Source organism: Lucilia sericata, unplaced genomic scaffold (genome assembly GCF_015586225.1).
Source record: "Lucilia sericata isolate MDLA Ls3-8-SP2 unplaced genomic scaffold, ASM1558622v1 Contig000265F_arrow, whole genome shotgun sequence".
Classification (NCBI taxonomy): domain Eukaryota; kingdom Metazoa; phylum Arthropoda; class Insecta; order Diptera; family Calliphoridae; genus Lucilia; species Lucilia sericata.
In genome coordinates this window covers 51831-75084 of record NW_023994290.1, presented here as the reverse complement: position 1 = coordinate 75084, position 23254 = coordinate 51831, and the positions used below count along the sequence as shown (strand labels likewise).

The window sequence follows — 23254 nt, the reverse complement described above, 5'->3', positions numbered from 1 at the left end:
TTATGATTTAGAAAAATGCAAAAAAAATTTAAATAAAATAAAGAAAAATTATTTATACAAATTTATGTAAGCGTAACAGCTTTTTAAGCTTTGAATGATATTTTAATTAATTTAGGTCATTTCTCAAGACAATTCCTTAGGTTTGCATAAAATTTCAATAAACCTTTCATAGTTTTAATAAATTATGCAAAGTAATACTTGTGATTTCATTATCTAAACTTGTTGCGTCTAGTTTAGAGAAAAGGTTCTTGAAATTGTAGCAAACTCATTTTGGCCTTTGGCGGATTTTATATAAATTATTGATTTGTGCTCAATTTTTATTGAGAATATCAAGTTACAAAGTGATTTTTTTAAATTTTTTTTGTTATAATTTATTTATAATCTCTTTAAAGTTTTTTTTTTTTTTTAAATTGGCCGATATAAAAAACCGTTAACCAAAAACTTTCTTTGACAGTTCAAGGAAAGTATTGAAACGGTTAACATCATTCTAAAAGAATAAATTTTAAGATTTTTTTGTAGCAAATGGTGAAAGTGTTTTTAAAATGAAATTTTTATTAATTTTAAGTATTTTTATACAAATATCAGTGATTTTAAGTGCTCAAACCAAGGTAATGGAAAGAAATTAAAAAAAAGTGCAAAAATTACAAAAAAAATATATACAAATTATTAAAAAGTTTGTTTTTTACTTACTATGGCATTTGTTGTCCTAGTTTCAAGGTTATGTTTATCCTAGACCCTTGAAAAATGCCCTAGAGCCACAAAATCAAACGGATAATGGTCTGCCTCCCGGAGTGCAAGGAGATTTCATAGATGATTTGATTACCGAGCATAAACAGCAAATTTTATCCTCCATCTTAAGTGAAACATTGGATACAGCTGCTGCGCCAGCAGCAGGAGAAAGTAAATACTTCTTGGGCAATAAATGTGCCACCTGCAGTAAGTAAATTCCCTAGAAATCCAACGAAAAACTTGAAATTGATTGTAACTCCTCCCTGCAGCCTGTGGTGTGCCCAATGTTAATCGTATTGTGGGTGGAACACGTGTACGCACCAATAAATATCCCTGGATTGCTCAAATGCTAAGGGGATCTTTCCAATTCTGTGGCGCCACTCTCATTAATGACCGTTATGCTCTCACCGCAGCCCATTGTGTATATGGCATGGATATGAAGGGTATTACCATCAAACTGTTGCAATTGAATAAAAATTCCGCTTCCCAAGGCATTGTTCGCAAGGTAGCCTTTGCCAATATGCATGGACTCTATAATCCTACCACCCTACAAAACGATATAGCTTTGTTAAGACTCGACCAGCCGGTACCTCTGCTAGATCCCATCAGACCTGTCTGTTTACCCATACATGCCAATCAAAATTTCGATTTTAAAAAGGCCATCGTTGCAGGCTGGGGTTTGACCTCAGATGGTGGTGATCAGTCCACTTATTTGCAAGAGGTAGTGGTGCCCGTTCTCACCAATGCCCAGTGTAGAGCCACTTCTTATAAATCCATGATTTTGGAGACCATGTTGTGTGCCGGTTATCTGGAGGGTGGTAAAGATGCTTGTCAGGTAAGTTTTTTAAAGCTGAAATAAAATTTGATTTTACTACTGTGTTGTTTTCCTTCTTCAGGGTGACAGTGGCGGTCCTTTGATTGTTCGCGATGGTATTTTCCGTTTAGCGGGTGTTGTCTCCTTTGGCTATGGCTGTGCCAATCCTAATGCTCCCGGGGTTTATACTAGGGTTAGTAAATATCTGGACTGGATTGCTGCCAATACCCGGGATGCCTGCTATTGTGTGCGTTAAGTTCACAAAGATCCCAATAATTTAATTTGTAATTTAAAATTATTTATTATTTGTGCCTAATAAATTAAAGAAATTTTAATAAAAAATCTTGAAATTGTATTATTTAAAGCGTTTTATTTAAAATGTTCTTTTCCTACAAAAACCAGACATTTCCTTAGCAAAAGCTTGCTTAAAGTTTCTTTGCTAAGTCTTTTGTTTCTCCCTTACTAGGGAAGCCTTAACAAATGCCGCCATTTTTTTAAGTTTGCTGCTGAAGTCTTTGATTTCACTTTTTCCTTTTACACAAGTTTGCTGCTTAAGTCTTTCAAATGCGTGGTCCCTAATCCAGCTTATAATTACAAGTTTGTTGCTCAAGTCTTTTATGTTTACATTCCTTTTGCGTATCAGCAGGTTTGTTACTTCTTCTTAAGTCTTTCCTGTTTACATTGTTAAACTCTCAGCAGGAGAAATAATGAGAGTAAATTCAGTTCTTGGTCAGTTGTAGTTCAGTTCTAGTTCAGTTCTAGCTCAGTTCTAGTTCTAGTTCAGTTCTAGTTCTGTTCTAGTTCTGTTCTAGGTCTGTTCTAGTTCTGTTCTGTTCTAGTTCTGTTCTAGTTCTGTTCTAGTTCTGTTCTAGTTCTGTTCTAGTTCTGTTCTAGTTCTGTTCTAGTTCTGTTCTAGTTCTGTTCTAGTTCTGTTCTAGTTCTGTTCTAGTTCTGTTCTAGTTCTGTTCTAATTCTTTCTAGTTCTTTTCTAGTTCTTTTCTAGTTCTTTTCTAGTTTTTTCTAGTTCTGTTCTAGTTCTGTTCTAGTTCTGTTCTAGTTCTGTTCTAGTTCTGTTCTAGTCTGTTCTAGTTCTGTTCTAGTTCTGTTCTAGTTCTGTTCTAGTTCGTTCTAGTTCTGTTCTAGTTCTGTTCTAGTTCGTTCTAGTTCTGTTCTAGTTCTGTTCTAGTTCTGTTCTAGTTGTTCTAGTTCTGTTCTAGTTCTGTTCTAGTTCTGTTCTAGTTCTGTTCTAGTTCTGTTCTAGTTCTGTTCTAGTTCTGTTCTAGTTCTGTTCTAGTTCAGTTCTAGTTCTGTTCTAGTTCTGTTCTAGTTTGTTCTAGTTTTGTTCTAGTTCTGTTCTAGTTCTGTTCTAGTTCTGTTCTAGTTCTGTTCTAGTTCTGTTCTAGTTCTGTTCTAGTTCTGTTCTAGTTCTGTTCTAGTTCTGTTCTAGTTCTGTTCTAGTTTCTGTTCTAGTTCTGTTCTAGTTCTGTTCTAGTTCTGTTCTAGTTCTGTTCTAGTTCTGTTCTAGTTCTGTTCTAGTTCTGTTCTAGTTCTGTTCTAGTTCTGTTCTAGTTCGTTCTAGTTCTGTTCTAGTTCTGTTCTAGTTCTGTTCTAGTTCTGTTCTAGTTCTGTTCTAGTTCTAGTTCTGTTCTAGTTCTGTTCTAGTTCTGTTCTAGTTCTGTTGTTCTGTTCTAGTTCTGTTCTAGTTCTAGTTCTAGTTCTGTTCTAGTTCTGTTCTAGTTTCTGTTCTAGTTCTGTTCTAGTTTCTGTTCTAGTTCTGTTCTAGTTCTTTTCTAGTTCGTCTAGTTCTGTTCTAGTTCGTTCTAGTTCTGTTCTAGTTCTGTTCTAGTTCTGTTCTAGTTCTGTTCTAGTTCTGTTCTAGTTCTGTTCTAGTTCTGTTCTAGTTCTGTTCTAGTTCTGTTCGAGTTCTAGTTTCTGTTCTAGTTCTGTTCTAGTTCTGTTCTAGTTCTGTTCTAGTTCTGTTCTAGTTCTGTTCTAGTTCTGTTCTAGTTCTGTTCTAGTTCTGTTCTAGTTCTGTTCTAGTTCTTCTGTTCTAGTTCTGTTCTAGTTCTGTTCTAGTTCTGTTCTAGTTCTGTCTAGTTCTGTTCTAGTTCTGTTCTAGTTCTGTTCTAGTTCTGTTCTAGTTCTGTTCTAGTCTGTTCTAGTCTGTTCTAGTTCTGTTCTAGTTCTGTTCTAGTTCTGTTCTAGTTCTGTTCTAGTTCTGTTCTAGTTCTGTTCTAGTTCTGTTCTAGTTCTGTTCTAGTTCTGTTCTAGTTCTGTTCTAGTTCTGTTCTAGTTCTGTTCGTTGTTCTATGTCTAGTTCTGTTCTAGTTCTGTTCTAGTTCTGTTCTAGTTTGTCTGTTCTAGTTCTGTTCTAGTTCTGTTCTAGTTCTGTTCTAGTTTGTTCTAGTTCTGTTCTAGTTCTGTTCTAGTTCTGTTCTAGTTCTGTTCTAGTTCTGTTCTAGTTCTGTTCTAGTTCTGTTCTAGTTCTGTTTTAGTTTTGTTCTAGTTCTGTTTTTGTTCTGTTCTATTTATTTCATTTTGTGTGCAGTTGATTTTTTCTTTAGGAGATACGATTTTTTATAACAATTGTGAATAAATTTTTAAATTTTGTTTCAATTTCATCTGTTCCTTTTGTGGTTTTAAATACATTTTTATTTTGGTATTAGAAATTTAATGATAATTGTGGCTTTTTATCACTTCTAAATAAAGGTCAAAAGTTTTTTTAATAAAATGTTTCAATTTGAAAAATTCTTCTAATTTATTTTTTTCCTTTAGAATAACTTAGTAAATAGTTATTTATGTTACAATACTCTCGTTTCTTTCAAAATGACATTTTTCCCATTTCCTTTAATTTTCATCAGAGCTTTTAATTTCTTTTAAAAATCCAGTTATTATGTTAACCTTTTTAATGGTTTTAGAGTAAATGATTTAATTGCAAAATATTAAATCACTTTTTTTGTAATTTTCTTTTATCACAAATGAACTTCAACACGCCAAAGTGACAATTACAAAAAAGTTGAAAGAAAAAAACTTTTCACTTCGCAGTTTTATGTTTCAGGGAATAAATGAATGTATTAAATACACACTGTTTCAGTTTTAGTTGTCACCCCTTATACATTTTCACAGCCGTACTTGCGGTTATGTCTACTTAACTGCGGGTTTAATGTGTTGCTTTTGAATCTTGTAACGAAAATTATGGGAAATAATAATTGTATTGTTTCAGTCTGTTACAGTCTTTTCTTGCCATTTTTTTTTTGTTATTGTTTTATAATGTCGTTATAAAGTTTCTTATGATAATTTTTGTTGTTTATAGTTGTTGCTGTTGTGCATAGTTTTAATTACTTTTATATGAGTTTAAATATTTATTTTATTATAAAGTTTTTTTGCAATTTCTTATAAAATGTAAAGGAAAACTTGTGAATGTCGTTTGATAAATGTGTGTAGAGAGTTTGCTAGTATGTAAAAACGGGTAATATTATGCTTTAGGCACTATGGGGTGATAATATTAGGGTAATGGTAAAAATGCATTTACTTGTAAACCATAACAGTGCTGAAATTCCTTAAAAATCATTAATTTAAGCAAGAGGAACAAAATGGAATTGAAACAAAATGATTAATAATTAAAAACTGAACCAGAACTTATTACTTCTTTAAATCGTTGCTGCCCTAATTCCTTAAAAATCCTTAAAAATCATTAATTTAAGCAAGAGGAACAAAATGGAATTGAAACAATATGATTAATAATTAAAAACTGAACCAGAACTTTTTGTTTTTCCAAATCGATGCTGCCCTAATACTCATGTATATTTGAATGGCTACACGTTGTTGTTGTTTTTGTTGCTATACATAAATATGAATGGTTGCAAGTTGTTGCCGTTGTACTGCATTTATTCATTCATTGTGTATTCATCTACTAGATTTATTCATAACGTAAATGATTTGACTTTAAAGTGAGTGTGTTGATTTTCTAATTATAAGCAGCAAAGTAAATGGAGTATGTTTTTAATAAAACATTTTTATGATAATTTAAAGACATATATTAGAAAAAATAATAATAAATAAAAACAATTAGTTTTAAATAAGAGAAAAATTAAAAAAAAAAACTGCTAATAAAAAAATCTTTCCTGTTGAAAATAATGTTGAAATTATTTCTTTTAAATGTTTTTATGTTGTCTTTTGTTTTACACACAAAAGAATGTTTAGTTTTTTTAAGCCAGTTTTTTATTCATTGGTCTTCAGTCTTATTTATACGAGACCTTGAGGGATTTGTCAGCATCATTAAATGCAATGACAACAAAAGGCTAAATAAACTAAATTGCAACATAATGTTGAAAATGATGACCCTTGAAAACAGAATACATATAAACAAGACTTAAGGTATTTACAAGAAATGAACATAAGGATTAAATTACTCAAAGGAAGGTTGTTCGAAGGAATTTTTTAAGACAAAAATTTACAAAAACACAAAGATTGTTGTTGTTTGAATTCTTGTCGAACAGAACTAGAGCAGAACTAGAACAGAACTAGAACAGAACTAGAACTAGAACTAGAACTAGAACAGAACTAGAACAGAACTAGAACAGAACTAGAACAGAACTAGAACAGAACTAGAACAGAACTAGAACAGAACAGAACTAGAACAGAACTAGAACAGAACTAGAACAGAACTAGAACAGAACTAGAACAGAACTAGAACAGAACTAGAACAGAACTAAAACAGAACTAGAACAGAACTAGAACAGAACTAGAACAGAACTAGAACAGAACTAGAACAGAACTAGAACAGAACTAGAACAGAACTAGAACAGAACTAGAACAGAACTAGAACAGAACTAGAGCAGAACTAGAACAGAACTAGAACAGAACTAGAACTAGAACTAGAACAGAACTAGAACAGGACTAGAACAGAACTAGAACAGAACTAGAACAGAACTAGAACAGAACTAGAACAGAACTAGAACAGAACTAGAACAGAACTAAAACAGAACTAGAACAGAACTAGAACAGAACTAGAACAGAACTAGAACAGAACTAGAACAGAACTAGAACTAGAACTAGAACAGAACTAGAACAGAACTAGAACAGAACTAGAACAGAACTAGAACAGAACTAGAACAGAACTAGAACTAGAACAGAACTAGAACAGAACTAGAACAGAACTAGAACAGAACTAGAACAGAACTAGAACAGAACTAGAACAGAACTAGAACAGAACTAGAACAGAACTAGAACAGAACTAGAACAGAACTAGAACAGAACTAGAACAGAACTAGAACAGAACTAGAACAGAACTAGAACAGAACTAGAACAGAATAGACACAGAACTAGAACAGAACTAGAACAGAACTAGAACAGAACTAGACAGACTGAACAGAACTAGAACAGAACTAGAACAGAACTAGAACAGAAACTAGAACAGAACTAGAACAGGAACTAGAACAGAACTAGAACAGAACTAGAACAGAACTAGAACAGAACTAGAACAGAACTAGAACAGAACTAGAACAGAAACTAGAACTAGAACTAGAACAGAACTAGAACAGAACTAGAACAGAACTAGAACAGAACTAGAACAGAACTAGAACAGAACTAGAACAGAACTAGAACAGAACTAGAACAGAACTAGAACAGAACTAAAACAGAACTAGAACAGAACTAGAACAGAACTAGAACAGAACTAGAACAGAACTAGAACAGAACTAGAACAGAACTAGAACAGAACTAGAACAGAACTAGAACAGAACTAGAACAGAACTAGAACGAACTAAGCAGAACTAGAACAGAACTAGAACAGAACTAGAACTGAACTAGAACTGAACTAGAACAGAACTAGAACAGAACTAGAACAGAACTAGAACAGAACTAGAACAGAACTAGAACAGAACTAAACAGAACTAGAACAGAAAACTAGAACAGAACTAGAACAGAACTAGAACAGAACTAGAACAGAACTAGAACAGAACTAGAACAGAACTAGAACAGAACTAGAACAGAACTAGAACAGAACTAGAAAACAGAACAGAACTAGAGCAGAACTAGAACAGAACTAGAACAGAACTAGAACTAGAACAGAACTAGAACAGAACTAGAACTAGAACAGAACTAGAACAGAACTAGAACAGAACTAGAACAGAACTAGAACAGAACTAGAACAGAACTAGAACAGAACTAGAACAGAACTAGAACAGAACTAGAACAGAACTAGAACAGAACTAGAACAGAACTAGAACAGAACTAGAACAGAACTAGAACAGACTAGAACAGAACTAGAACAGAACTAGAACAGAACTAGAACAGAACTAGAACAGAACTAGAACAGAACTAGAACAGAACTAGAACAGAACTAGAACAGAACTAGAACAGAACTAGAACAGAACTAGAACTGAACTAGAACAGAAATAGAACAGAACTAGAACAGAAATAGAACAGAACTAGAACAGAAATAGAACAGAACTAGAACTGAACTAAAACAGAACAAGAGCATAGATTGTCTTCATTCCTAAATTTCTTAAATAAATTAACATTTTTACATTTCCAACACTTTTTGTTCGCAAATGTTATTGCTTTTCATTATTTGCAAAATTCCTTAACAGAAATTCATGGCAAACAACTGTATCATGTTGCAGCTTTAACGAAAACAAAAACAAAAACCCTCTAAACTTGCTGACTTTTTCTTAAACATATTTTGCTAACATGTTAAAACTATGTCAGCCAGTCACTTTAACAAGAAAACTAAAATCATGAAATCAAATATTTAACAGAAATATTTCAAAGATTTCAAACAGACAAAAAAATCCACATTTTAGCAATTGAAAATCAAAGTTCAAAGCCGGTTTTTGTTTAAGATAGATAAAATAAAGATTAATTCCAAATAAATAACAAACTATGCAGGTTTAAACATGTTGGCAGAAATAAAATAAAAAACAAAACCCTTTCAAATTTTAAACAAAAATTTCAATATCTCTCCCTCACCTAAAATATCTGCAAACCTGAAATGTTTAACATTATCATCAAGACTTTTCAAGCGTTACAAGTAAAACTTTCTTGCAACAAGTTTAAATCTTTCTTTTTTTCTCTCTCAAAAACTGAAGGCTACCTGTTCAATTTCAACACATTTTTTTATAAAGTCCACAAAAAAGAAATTCCTTTTACTCAAAAAAAAAAACTGTTAAATATTAAATCTGCAAAAAACATTTTCTTACCGGTTTTTTTTGCAACAAATTTTTCGGCTTAAAAGTCTTGTTACAAGAGTAAGAGTAGGTGGCAAGTGGCAAGCAAAAAAAAATCAACTGTCTAATTGCCGTTTGCTTAAATGCAGCTTAATTTAAATTTATTAGCAATTTTTTAAGAAAAAAAGAAACAAATAACGAGATAATCAGCAGTTAAGGCTAAATTTCGCAAAAAAAGAAAAGAGAAATCAAGGGAAAATTTGTTTGCTTTATTAAAAATTTCCATTTAATTAAATTTAATGTTAAAAAAATGTAAAATTTTAATTATTTTTCCACAAAATAAAAGAAAAAAATTCCCAGTATTTTTAAAAATAGCCAATTAAATCAAAAACAGTATTTTTAAAATAATTCCAACAAATTCAACATAAAACATACTTCTAAAACAATTACAAAATCCCAGTATTTTCTTACAGAAAACCCAGTATTTGAATAAAATATTTAACCAGTATTTTTTTAAGTTAAAAGAATATTAGAAAAATTCCTTAAAATTGTTCAAAGCTGATAAAAATATCAAAAAATATTTTCTTTTACCAGAATCTAAAAAAATTAGCAAAATTTGTTAAAAACTCCCAGTATTTATTAAAAAAATTTTTTCTTGTATTAGAAATATTTTGAAAAATATTTTAAAATTATCTAGTGAAAAATATGCATTTTTAAAAATTACAAAATCCCAGTATTTTTTACAGAAAAACCAGTATTTTAAAAAAATTATTACCAGTATTTTTTGAAAATTTTCTAAAAATATCAGAAAATACCTTGAAATTTTCTAGAGCTGATAAAATTATAAATGCAAATATTTATTATACTAAAACCTAGTAAAATATTACAAAACAGATAAAATTTTCCCAGTATTTTTTATAATAGCTAGTTAAATTAAAACTAAAACTTTAAAAATACTATATAAAAATTCTACATAAAAAACTTAATTTTGAAAAATTATAAAATCCCGATATTTTCTTACAGAAAACCCTTTATTATGATAAAATAAATTCCCAGTATTTTTTAAAAATTTTCGAAAAATATTAGAAAAATTCGTTGCAATTTTGCAAGGCTGATAAAATTAAAAACATATATTTTTTTTTACCAAAAACTGAAAAAATATTACAAAATAGATAAAATTTTCCCAGTATTTTTTATAATAGCTACTTAAAGTAAAATCATTATTTTAAAAATTATATATAAAAATTCTACATAAAAAACTTAATTTGGAAAAGTTATAAAATCCCTGTATTTTCTCACGGAAAACCCTGTATTATGGAAAAATATATTACCAGTATTTTTTAAAAATTCTTGAAAAATATCAGAAAAATTCCTTGAAATGTTCTTAAGCTTATAAAATTATAAAAAAACATAAATTTTTTATACCAAAAACTGAAAATATTACAAAATATTTAAAATTTTCCCAGTATTTTTTATAATAGCTAGTTAAACTAAAATTAATATTTTTAAAATAATATATATAAAATTTCTTAATAAAAATATTTAGAAAAAATAAAAAATAAAAACCCTGATATTCTTTTAAAAAACAACCTGTGTATTTTAAAAGACAATTACTATTCACCGTATTATAAATATTCAACAACTTCTTAAAATATTACAGAAACAATTCCTTGTATTTTTGCCCAAGCTATAAAATTAAAAAAATTGATAACCTAAAAACACTAAATATAGAAATTTAAACAAATTTAAAAAGCATTCCAGTTATATTTTTAAAAACATCAGAGCATCCAAAGAAAAAACTACTTCGAAAAAAAATTAAAATCCCAGCATTTTCTTACAAATACTAGTATTTTAATAAAAAATATTACCAGTATTTTTGAAAAAAAAAAAAATTATGAAAAAATCCAGAATTTTTTTGTTAAAAAATTAAATTAAAATATGTTAATAAATAAAATTTAAATTAAACTTTAAAATTTATTTGAAAATTTAAAGTTCCGCATTTTGCTAATAATTGTTTATTTCTTCTTTTTCATTGTAGCGCCCTCTTGCTTCAAGTAGTTAAACTACATTAATTTTAATCTCACAACTTCAACACGATTACTTTGGGATCACTTTAGTTAAGTCACAAACCATATGAAGCCTAAACTCACCAAACGATAAACGATAACAAGTTCAACACAAAGTCAAATTACAACAAAAAATTCGTTAGCAAACTGTAGTCATTTCGAAAATACAACACTTCACCACCAATGGCAGACTATATAACCGTAGTAGAAGTTGATGATCCAACTTCCCAAGATCCCAACCTATTGTTGCGCAAAACACCACCACATACACCCAGTGATGAAGATCCCTCTTTTATAACTGTGTTATCGATAAATAACAATAATAACTTGCCACACCACACACAGAATGTGGGGAAAGGTCTGGACACTAATGCGGAAACAGAAACCGTGGTGGTTTTTCGTTTACCGGGAGAACGTTTAGGTTTTGGTCTCAAATTTCAAGGAGGTACTAGAAGCACAGAAAAAGTACAGAAGCTGTTTATACAATCCTGTGCCAAGGATAGTCCTGCGGCTAAAGTAATGACCTCTTGGGGTCAATTGAGGGAGGGAGATGAGATCGTTAAGATCGATGATAGTTGGGTAAGAGATATGACTAGAATAGAATGTGTTAAGGGTTTGAAAGATAATGTGGCCATTAAGCTGGAGGTGCGCAATGGTAGGGGTCTTAAGCCCATGGATTTGGAGGAGGATTATGATCAGAGAGGACATATGACCACCTTTACCGGGGGTAGTGGTAAAATGAAAGGAGCACCACCGCCACCACCACCAGTGCCTCCCAGAAAGCTGGTGAAAAAGAACGTAGCTAATAAAGAATTAGAGGAAAGTGTGGCACAAAATACGGAGGTAACGATTGAGGATCAAAATCAAGAGAAATCCTTTACTCCACCGCCCGATGCAGAGTTTTATATAAATCTTTTTGCTGAAAATAATGGCAATAATAACAATAATCATTCTAACTCAAGGCAGCACAATGCTGGTTCCGAATCTGATGATACGGCCAGCACTATATCCACAGTAATAGATCGTTATTCTATTACCTCCACTTATTCCTCAGAATCGGATCTATCGGGCTTTAATTCCCTAACAAATGGCCAGGGTAGTGTGATAAATAAACCAGAATTGGCTAAAGTTTTAAAGCCTTTTACCATGTTGGAACAGGAGTTCAATTTGGCCGGGAATACGGAACAGGCTTTGTCTAGTGTTTTGGATACTTCTTTGGATTTGGATTTAAATAATATTACTTTGATACCGGGTAATAATTATGAGAATATAGAGTTCAAGACCCAGAAGATTAATGTTTATGAAAACATGGAATTGAGGCCTAAAGAGGAAACAAAAGAGGAAAATGTAACAATAGCTGAAGACAAAAAGGACGAGGAGGTTAAGCAATTAACGCCCACACCCAAACCTAGACAGGTTACAGCCCATATAGAACCCAAGAAAAGATCCATAATACCCATGCCTAGAAAATTAAGCAATACGGGAAAACAAGCCATAGAAGTGGCTCCACCTAAGGTGCCAGATAATGTGGTACTACCAAGTTCTCCAGCTCCAAAAGTTGCGACGCCTACAACACCCACCACGCCCACAAATGACTTGCCCACACCCAAAGAATTGCCTGCTAAGACAAACTCTCCCACAACTCCTAATGGTGTGGCCACAAGTCCCAAGGAATATGCCACCAAAATCCCTAAAGCCATTCTCACACCTCAAAGTCAACAGCAGCTATTAGAACGGGCCAAAACGGAAAGCGAGATAAAACTAAAACCTCAAAGCAAATTGGAAAAGTTAAAACTACAAACCAGTGACTTTTTGGAAAAGGAACAAGGCAACAAACAAAATAAAACTCCCTCACCCACCAAGTCCCGCATACCCATACATTTGGCGAACAAACGTTCGCTGGAATTGGAAACCTCTACGGGTAAACCCAACAGCATTAAATCACCCACAAATATACCACGACGCTTAACTAAACAAAAGTCGGAAACTGATTTAAATTTAAATTATCTAATAAATACTCAATCTAAGGAATCTAGTCCTCTTAGTAACTCCAAAATTCCTTTACAACGCACCATCTCAGCAGAGGCAAAATTTAAAAGTCCTGATCGCACTCTCATACCCATACTACAACAGAGTACAGGCTCTACCTTAACCTCCTCTTCGGAGAGTATAAGCAGCACAGCCTCAGGTTCCAAGAATCGTGGACCCAAACCCAAGCCACCAGAAAGGGTACAGTCTTTGTCCAAAACCAATATACCCAAACTATCACTTAATAATGTTACCACTGTAGCCGTAGTGGACCGATCGCTAACACCCTCCAGTCCTCCCACCACACAAATGCCCAGTATGCAGACCTTTAAACAGACCTCACCTAAACCGCAAGAAAAACCCTCAACTCCCCCCTCACCCAGTCGAGAGATACGTTTCAAAATACAAACCTATGAAAGTAAGACACAGACTAATAAAGACACCCCAAATGTATTCCAAGATCAGGAAGAACATTTGCCCAGTCTATTTGAACAACAAAGACGCAGCACACCGCCCAGTACCCGCAAAACGGAGGACTCTTCTTCTACAGCCGACAATTCCAAAGAATCTTCACCCTCCTCCACCATACGCAATTTATTTAGGGAACATTCAAAGGAAAAAGAAGAAGGAAAGGATGATGATGATAATGAAGACTTAGACTGCACCACGCCCCCTCCTTTGGTAGTCGGTAAATGCATGAAAATTGATGACTCCTCCGCACCACTATACTACTCTAGTTCCAGTAGTGATGACGATGATGATATGGTGGATACTAATGGTTATGAGGAAAAGGATTACATATGTGAAGATGGTGAGAAATTGGGCCCTCCAGAACTGATAAATGGTCCGGGACCTTCTGAGGCCTATTTCAATCTCTATTGGCATTCTAATATGCTGCCTACCATAGGCGAAGTGGAGGAGGAATGTTCTTCCCTGGAACCGCAATCATTAACAAATGGGTAAGCTGAGATTTATATAGCTTAAAGATATATTGACCACGGACTTAACTAAAGACCAGACTATAGACTAGACTGTAGACTAGACTATAGACTAAACTATAAACTATAGACTAGACTATAGACTAGAATATAGACTAGACTATAGACTAGAATATAGACTAGACTATAGACTAGACTAGACTATAGACTAGACTATAGACTAGACTATAGACTATAGACTAGACTATAGACTAGACTATAGACTAGACTATAGACTAGACTATAGACTAGACTATAGACTAGACTATAGACTAGACTATAGACTAGATATAGACATACTAGACTATAGACTAGACTATATACTAGACTATAGACTAGACTATAGACTAGACTATAGACTAGACTATAGACTAGACTATAGACTAGACTATAGACTAGACTATAGACTAGACTATAGACTAGACTATAGACTAGACTATAGACTAGACTATAGACTAGACTATAGACTAGACTATAGACTAGACTATAGACTAGACTATAGACTAGACTATAGACTAGACTATAGACTAGACTATAGACTAGACTATAGACTAGACTATAGACTAGACTATAGACTAGACTATAGACTAGACTATAGACTAGACTATAGACTAGACTATAGACTAGACTATAGACTAGACTATAGACTAGACTATAGACTAGACTATAGACTAGACTATAGACTAGACTATAGACTAGACTATAGACTAGACTATAGACTAGACTATAGACTAGACTATAGACTAGACTATAGACTAGACTATAGACTAGACTATAGACTAGACTATAGACTAGACTATAGACTAGACTATAGACTAGACTATAGACTAGACTATAGACTAGACTATAGACTAGACTATAGACTAGACTATAGACTAGACTATAGACTAGACTATAGACTAGACTATAGACTAGACTATAGACTAGACTATAGACTAGACTATAGACTAGACTATAGACTAGACTATAGACTAGACTATAGACTAGACTATAGACTAGACTATAAACTAGACTATAGACTAGACTATAGACTAGACTATGGACTAGACTATGGACTAGACTATAGACTAGATAATAGACTAGAGTATAGACTAGACTATAGACTAGACTATAGACTAGACTATAGACTAGACTATAGACTAGATAATAGATTAGACTATAGATAGAATATAGACTAGACTATAGACTGGGACTATAGACTGGAATATAGACTAGACTATAGACTAGACTATAGACTAGACTGTAGCTAGACGTAGACTAGCTATAGACTAGACTATAGAAGACTATAGACTAAATATGACTAGACGATAGCTAGACTATAGACTAGACTATAGACTAGACTACAGACTAGACTATAGACTAGACTAGACTAGGACTATAGACTAGACTATAGACTAGACTATAGAACTAGACTAGACTAGACTATAGACTAGACTATAGACTAGACTATAGACTAGACTATAGACTAGACTATAGACTAGACTATAGACTAGACTATAGACTAGACTATAGACTAGACTATAGACTAGACTATTAGACTAGACATATAGACTAGACTATAGACTAGACTATAGACTTAAGACTATAGACTAGACTATAGACTAGACTATAGACTAGGACATAGGACTTAGACTCTCTAGACTAGGACTATCGACTAGACTACTAGACTAGACTATGACTAATAGACTAGACTATAGACTAGACTAATAGACCTAGACTATAGACTAGACTATAGACTAGACTATAGACTAGACTATAGACTAGACTATAGACTAGACTATAGACTAGACTATAGACTAGACTATAGACTAGACTATAGACTAGACTATAGACTAGACTATAGACAGGACTATAATCTATACTATAGACTAGACTATTGATTGAATTCATAGTTAGAACATTTGTCTGGGAAAACCCTACTTTGCTTTTATTAATAGGCCCTTTACTCAAACACATAAAACTTGATACAATTTCAAAATTTATGACTTAATAACACGATCCAGTAATGAAAAATTATATATTTATTCTTATCTCAAACATATTTTCACATTCATATATAACTCATTTATTTACTCTCTTCTTTGGCGAATAATTAAATATAAATATTGCAAAAATGTATTTCTAAAAGCATTCATACATATCTCAGAATTTCTAATCAGTTAACCCACATAGACCATTATAAAGCTCACACGCCTCCCTCCCCCTGCACACAAGAAAAGGGACCCAAAGTATTTTTTTTGTATCCAAAACAAAACAACTGAAATAATATCAAACACAACAGGTGAAATGAAGTCAAATAATTAAGGTGTTAATAAATTTTCAACACTAACAACAATAACAATTGTCGTCGTTCTGGCTTTATTTTTTTCTCTCTGTTTCTAATTTCGGAAAGATAACACTTACCAAGCAGAAATAGATAAGGTGTTTAATTGGGAAGACATGAGGTGAGGGGGCGTAAGTAACTAAACATATGACTGAAATGACTGACGAACTGTTGGTTGAAAAGAAAAAAATGTTACGGAAAATGAAAGAGAATGTGAACAGAAATAAAAATAAAACAAATGCGAAAAAGGTTTTAATTCGTTTGGAAGATTCAGTGCGAAATGCAAAATGGTGGGTGGGTAGTAGGTGACTACGAAAGGGAGCTACACAAAGACTAGACTACAGACTAGACTGTAGATTAGACTATAGACTAGACTAAAAGCTAGACTATAGACTGAACTATAGACCATAGACTATAGACTAGACTATAGACTAGACTATAGACTAGACTATAGACTAGACTATAGACTAGACTATAGACTAGACTATAGACTAGACTATAGACTAGACTATAGACTAGACTATAGACTAGACTATAGACTAGACTATAGACTAGACTATAGACTAGACTATAGACTAGACTATAGACTAGACTATAGACTAGACTATAGACTAGACTATAGACTAGACTATAGACTAGACTATAGACTAGACTATAGACTAGACTATAGACTAGACTATAGACTAGACTATAGACTAGACTATAGACTAGACTATAGACTAGACTATAGACTAGACTATAGACTAGACTATAGACTAGACTATAGACTAGACTATAGACTAGACTATAGACTAGACTATAGACTAGACTATAGACTAGACTATAGACTAGACTATAGACTAGACTATAGACTAGAACTAGACGATAGACTAGACTATAGACTAGACTATAGACTAGACTATAGACTAGACTATAGACTAACTATAGACTAGACTATAGACTAGACTATAGACTAGACTATAGACTAGACTATAGACTAGACTATAGACTAGACTATAGACTAGACTATAGACTAGACTATAGACTAGACTATAGACTAGACTATAGACTAACTATAGACTAGACTATAGACTAGACTATAGACTAGACTATAGACTAGACTATAGACTAGACTATAGACTAGACTATAGACTAGACTATAGACTAGACTATAGACTAGACTATAGACTAGACTATAGACTAGACTATAGACTAGACTATAGACTAGACTATAGACTAGACTATAGACTAGACTATAGACTAGACTATAGACTAGACTATAGACTAGACTATAGACTAGACTATAGACTAGACTATAGACTAGACTATAGACTAGACTATAGACTAGACTATAGACTAGACTATAGACTAGACTATAGACTAGACTATAGACTAGACTATAGACTAGACTATAGACTAGACTCTAGACTAGACTATAGACTAGACTATAGACTAGACTATAGACTAGACTATAGACTAGATTATAGACTAGACTATAGACTAGACTATAGACTAGACTATAGACTAGACTATAGACTAGACTATAGACTAGACTATAGACTAGACTATAGACTAGACTATAGACTAGACTATAGACTAGACTATAGACTAGACTATAGACTAGACTATAGACTAGACTATAGACTAGACTATAGACTAGACTATAGACTAGACTATAGACTAGACTATAGACTAGACTATAGACTAGACTATAGACTAGACTATAGACTAGACTATAGACTAGACTATAGACTAGACTATAGACTAGACTATAGACTAGACTATAGACTAGACTATAGACTAGACTATAGACTAGACTATAGACTAGACTATAGACTAGACTATAGACTAGACTATAGACTAGACTATAGACTAAAGTATAGATTTGACCAGGATATATTCCAGACTATACACCGGACTAAACACTACACTATAGTCTAGACTAAAGTCCAGACGCTAGCCGCGACTAAAGCCTATATTAAGGTCGAGACAATAAGGTATCTGTGCACTCAAGTTTCTTGTCATTCCCTTAATTAATTATACCTACTGTAGTGTGTACCCCGTTTTTATCTTTACTGAGTAAATAAACTAAACAAAAAATGCGAATAAGACATAGAAACGGTAACAAAAATACATTTGCCGATAATACGGCAGTCACAGGTGCAATTCGTACCGAACTAACTGACTAAGAGCGGGTAATACATTCAAAATTTGTTTCCCCTTTAGTATACATTTTTATTTCCCAAGGTTAGGGTTAATATTTGTTTTTGAATGTTAACAAACCAACGATTAAACTAAAAACAAACAAATTTCCGTTACGGGTAAAAATATCTTAAAACAATGTTTTGTAATTGCATGATAATACTAATTGTAACGTCTTTTTCTTCCATTACAGACCCATAGTCATAGTCGATGACTTGAGTCAACAGAAACCGGTGAATAAAACGGATAACGAACAAACGAAAGACGCAGAGAAAGTAGTGAAAAAAGAAGAGACAACGAGTGCAATTAATAATAATAATAATACTAAACTTAAGAAACCTATATTCATAGGCGTTCCCGTATTGCCGCCCACTGTGCCGGTAACCGAGTTACAAAGTTTGAAAAAGAAAGAGTTGAAGGAGAATAAAACCAAAATGAGTGAAGTGAAGGAAGAAAAAGAAAAACAGTTAAATTTGAAAGAAAGTGAAGAAGTGAAAGAAAAAGAAAGTGAAGAAAAAGAGGAAGTAGATGGCAAAAAGAAGGAGGAGTTGAAAATGGAAAAGAAGGAAGAGAAAGAGAGTTTGGAGCAGCAAAAGGTAGAAAATGTGAGTAAAGAAGTAAAGGAAAGTGAAAGTATAGAGAAAGAGGAGGCTGAAGTAGAAAAGCAAACCCATAGTGAAACTTCAATGGCTGCAGAATCCTACCAAACTGCTACTTCCGAGGTGAGTGACAACAAAACCGCCTTATCCGAGACTAAACAGGAGGTGAAAACCGAAACTAAACAAACTACCACCAAATCCTCAACCTCCACCACTACCACCACCAAGAAGGTAATCAAATCTTCCACCACCTCCTCTACCGTAGTAGAATCCAAAACTTGCGACAATTTACTGGATACCATAGACGATTTACCCGAAGAATTCAAAAAGGTATTGGTAGAATGCAAAACTCCCGACTCCCCAAAACCCATATCCTTTTCGCTACAACCCTATACGGAACGTATAGGAAATACCAAGATCACCGTAATGGAGGAAAGACAATTTGAAACCGATCAAAAGGCCTATGCTGAAATACGCACCTTGGACTCGAAAACGGGTGAGGAGAAAGTACAGAAATCCAGTGAAACCCATAAAGAGAAAGCCAAACTCAAGAAGGTGCACAGTCAGGATAGCCTCGATGACAAGGTCAAACAACAGCAGCAGCAACCGATAACTGTTACCGCCCAAGCGGAAACAAGATTATCGGAAGAGGCCTTGAATCCACAAGATAATCAAAGTATTGTCAGAGGTATTTTGAATCTATCGGAGTGTGGTAAACAATTGCAAGCCAACGAACAAGGAGGCATCGATCTTTTGGAGTGTGAGCATCAAATATTGGAAACTTTCGAGGATAGTGAACAATTGCTTAATCCCCAAAAGGAAGAGAAGTCTAACGAAAAACCTTCGCTTATACGAGAGCTCAATGAAACCTTAATGGTTACAGCAGATGGTGAAAAACAGGTAACCAAACGTTCGGAGGTGACGAAAGAGGAACTGGCCAAGGAAGCTGAATTTGAAAAGAATGATTTGATGAAGAATATAATGGAAATGGAGGCTCATAAATTGATTAATGAAGAGACCCAACAGTTGATAGATTCCGTCTTAAAAGATGCTGAAAAACAGGTGAACAAACGTGTAGATTGTAGCAAGGATTCGGGAAAGAAGGGTCCTAAATTGGTTAAGAAAACCGAGGAGGAAAAGAAATTAGAAATGGAAGCTCAGAAACTTATAGAAAGTTATCAAAAGGTTAAAAAGGAGGCGGAGAAACTCTTCCAATATGAGGCCGTAGATGAAAGAGGTTTCGATTTAAGCGATTTGGAAAAGGAGCAAGAGAAAGTGGAAGAAACTAAAGAAGAAAGTGACAAGAAGATTGATCAGGACAAAGTTATTGAAAAGGAAGATGTACCAGCCAATGTTCAAGAGGTTGTTAAAGAGCCTCAGATTAAGGCTGAAGTTGTTGCTGAGAACGTAGTTAAACAGCCTGAAATTGAGAAGGAAATTGTTAAGGAATCCAAGCTAGCTACTGAAGTTCTTGAGGTTGTGGAATCTACACAACCTGTCTTAATTACAACAGCCATTTCCTCTCAGGATTTCAACGACAATGAACCCCTGTATGTCTTGCATAAAAATATTATAGAAACTAAAGAAGTTTCGGCTCCAATTAAAGAAATTACAAAAGAGATAATTGAAAATGGAAAGGAAGAACTGAAAGAGGAACTAATCAAGGAAGAATCATCCAAACTAGAGACTCCCAAGATTAAGGAAACCAAAATAGAACCTCCTAAAGAAGAGACTCCCAAGATCAAAGAAATCAAAACAGAACCTCTTAAACAAGAGACTTCCAAGATCAAGGAAACCAAAACAGAACCTCCTAAACAAGAGACTTCCAAGATCAAGGAATCCAAACTAGAACTTCCAATACAAGAGTCGTCAATGATCCAGGAAACTCGGGTAAAACCTTTAAAACCAGAGTCTCCAAAGATTCAAAAAACCACAAAGATCCAGGAAACTCACACCGAACTTTCCACGACTGAGACTCCAAACGTCCAAAAGACTCTCAAAGAACCCATGACTCCAGAAACCCCGAAGATCCAAGAAATACAAACTCCAAAGATCCAGGAAACTAAAATTGAAACCACGAAAGTGGAGGTTTCGGCAGACAAAATCAAATCTGTTAAATTGTCACCCAAGCTAAAGAAATCTTCAAAGAAATCAGATACTCCAACGGCCATTAGAGAACAACCCGCTTCACCCAAAATGAAACCGAAGCCCACACCAAAACCTAAACCTCCAGTACCACAAAAGAGAACAGAAACTCCTGTTAAACCCATACCCAAACGTAGAGGTTCTCTAGAGACCACTTCCTATATCTCAGAACAAAAAGTCGAAGTTGCAAAACTACCACCACCACCATGCACACCAACAACAACTCCGATAATTGAAATACCCAAACCTATGGAACGTATTATCGTGGGAGTAGAACATCATATAGTTTTACCCACAACAGTGATTAGTGCACATGTGAATACTTCAAATGCCGAACAACCTACTCCGGTTATAACTTTAGCCAGCGAAAGTCTGCCCTCGGTAGAGAAACAATCTTCTCATCATTCAAATATGCCTCTGCTGGCACAAACTGCCTCTGGAGATTTACTGGAAACTATCAATTTGCCCAATGTGGCCTCAAAATCCTGTGCGGAGTCTGAGAGTAAAGATCTCTTGACTTCTTCATCGGCTGATTCGGTTAAGAGTGCCATTAAGGTGGAAGCTGTTGTCGAGCATACCGACGATGAGGATTTCAAGGATGAGCAGCAGCAGGTGCAAGTGGACGAGATTAAGGTGCAAGAAGAGAAAGAGCAAAAAGAAAAAGGTAAGTGGAAAGAATAATTTTTTAAACTTTTTTTTTCTTAAAAAGGCTTTTTATTTCTTAATAAAGCTTTTTAAGTTTTTTCTTAGAAAAGCTTTTAAGGCTTTTTTCTCAGAAAAGCTTTTAAGGCTATTTTCTTAGAAAAGCTTTTTAAGCTTTTTCTTAGAAAAGCTTTTTAAGCTTTTTTCTTGGAAACGCTTTTTAAGCTTTTTTCTTGGAAACGCTTTTTAAGCTTTTTTCTTAGAAAAGCTTTTTAAGGCTTATTTTTTAAAAAAGCTTTTTGATATTTTTTTCTTGCACAACATTTTTAAAATTTTTAGTTTCAAAGTCCTTTTGATTTCTATGCAATTATCAATTGTTTTTATCCTTTAATCTATAAACTTTTGTTTATTTTATTCCACTGATTTAATTACTCTCTTTTAAAAGCTTTAATCTGTTTATGACAAAAAGCGATTTAGATAGATTTTCAATATTTATTTAAAACAATAAAAATTTTGTGTCTTTTTTAAATATTCATACAGTTCAATAAATTTTTTATATGTTTGTTATTTGTGCTTAAATTTTGCGTGCATATGCATGCATGATATCGCTGATTTAAGTTTATTTAATTAAATAAATTCAATGAATTGGAAAAAAGTTTTCAATTAAATTAGTTTTTTTGTCCGAATGCTTTTTTGTTGTGCGAAAAAAATGGTGTTATGAATTTAAAAAGCGAAAAAGTTTGGTTTTAAAGTGATTTTTTGTTGTTGCTGGGAAATAAATTAGGTGAAACGTAAATTAAATTGGCAGTAGTTTGATAAAAGGGATAAACGGAGGGAAAACAGTGGGTTTAAAAGGTAAAAAAAGCTTTTAGAAACTTTTTCATACAAAAGCTTTTTAAAAAGTTTTTCCTAAAAAAGCTTGTTTGTACTAAAAATGCTTTTTTATAAAAAAGCTTTTCTAAGCTTTTTCTTAAAAAGCTTTTCTAAGCTTTTTCTTAAAAAGCTTTTTTAAGCTTTTTCTTAAAAAGCTTTTCTAAGCTTTTTCTTAAAAAAGCTTTTCTAAGCTTTTTCTCAAAAAAGCTTTTCTAAGCTTTTTCTCAAAAAAGCTTTTTTAATCTTTTCCTTGAAAAAGCTTTTCTAAGCTTTTCCTTAAAAAAGCTTTTCTATGCTTTTTTAAAAGTTTTTTCTGAAAACAGCTTTTCTAAGCTTTTTCCTAAAAAAGCTTTTTTAAGCCTTTTCTTAAAAAAGCTTTTCTAAGCATTTTCTTAAAAAAGCTTTTCTAAGCATTTTCTTAAAAAAATCTTTTCTAAGCTTTTTCTTAAAAAAGCTTTTCTAAGCTTTTTCTTAAAAGAGCTTCTTAAAAAAACTTTTTTAAGCTTTTTCTTAAAAAAGCTTTTCTATGCTTTTTCTTAAAAAGCTTTTTTAAGGTTTTTCTTTAAAAAGCTTTTCTAAGCTTTTTCTTAAAAAAAGCTTTTCATAGTTTTGTCTTAAAAAGCTTTTTTCACTTTATCATAAAAAGCTTTTAAAAGCTTTTACCAAAAACCTTCTATGTGCAGCATAAGGAAGTATTTTTGATTAAAA

At 33.0% G+C, this 23254-nt stretch overlaps 2 protein-coding genes across 2 annotated transcripts in view; both read left to right on the top strand.

The window, feature by feature from the left end:
- Positions 1–21695, top strand: part of LOC119602934 (myb-like protein X) — a gene marked incomplete at its 3' end in the record, with an annotated part of 44090 nt that extends 22395 nt beyond the window's left edge. Inside the window, exons 3-4 of the mRNA XM_037954740.1 lie at positions 10751–13765; positions 18481–21695. Of these exons, the coding sequence (XP_037810668.1) occupies positions 10962–13765; positions 18481–21695 (6019 nt within the window). The remainder of the gene's footprint in view (positions 1–10750; positions 13766–18480) is intronic.
- Positions 313–1895, top strand: LOC119602933 (trypsin-1). The gene is made up of 4 exons (XM_037954739.1): positions 313–608; positions 711–936; positions 999–1564; positions 1626–1895. The coding sequence occupies exons 1-4, from the start codon at positions 543–545 to the stop codon at positions 1797–1799; spliced, it is 1032 nt and encodes a 343-aa protein (XP_037810667.1). The 5' UTR covers positions 313–542; the 3' UTR covers positions 1800–1895.
- Positions 21696–23254: the final 1559 nt, after the last annotated feature.

What these genes read in the sequence shown, in the direction of transcription:
- LOC119602933 (XM_037954739.1), top strand. Translation starts at nt 543, where the DNA reads ATGAAATTTTTATTAATTTTAAGTATTTTTATACAAATATCAGTGATT. An exon ending in CAATAAATGTGCCACCTGCA is followed by an intron (nt 937 to 998) that starts GTAAGTAAATTC and finishes TCCTCCCTGCAG; the next exon opens with CCTGTGGTGTGCCCAATGTT. An exon ending in GTGGTAAAGATGCTTGTCAG is followed by an intron (nt 1,565 to 1,625) that starts GTAAGTTTTTTA and finishes TTCCTTCTTCAG; the next exon opens with GGTGACAGTGGCGGTCCTTT.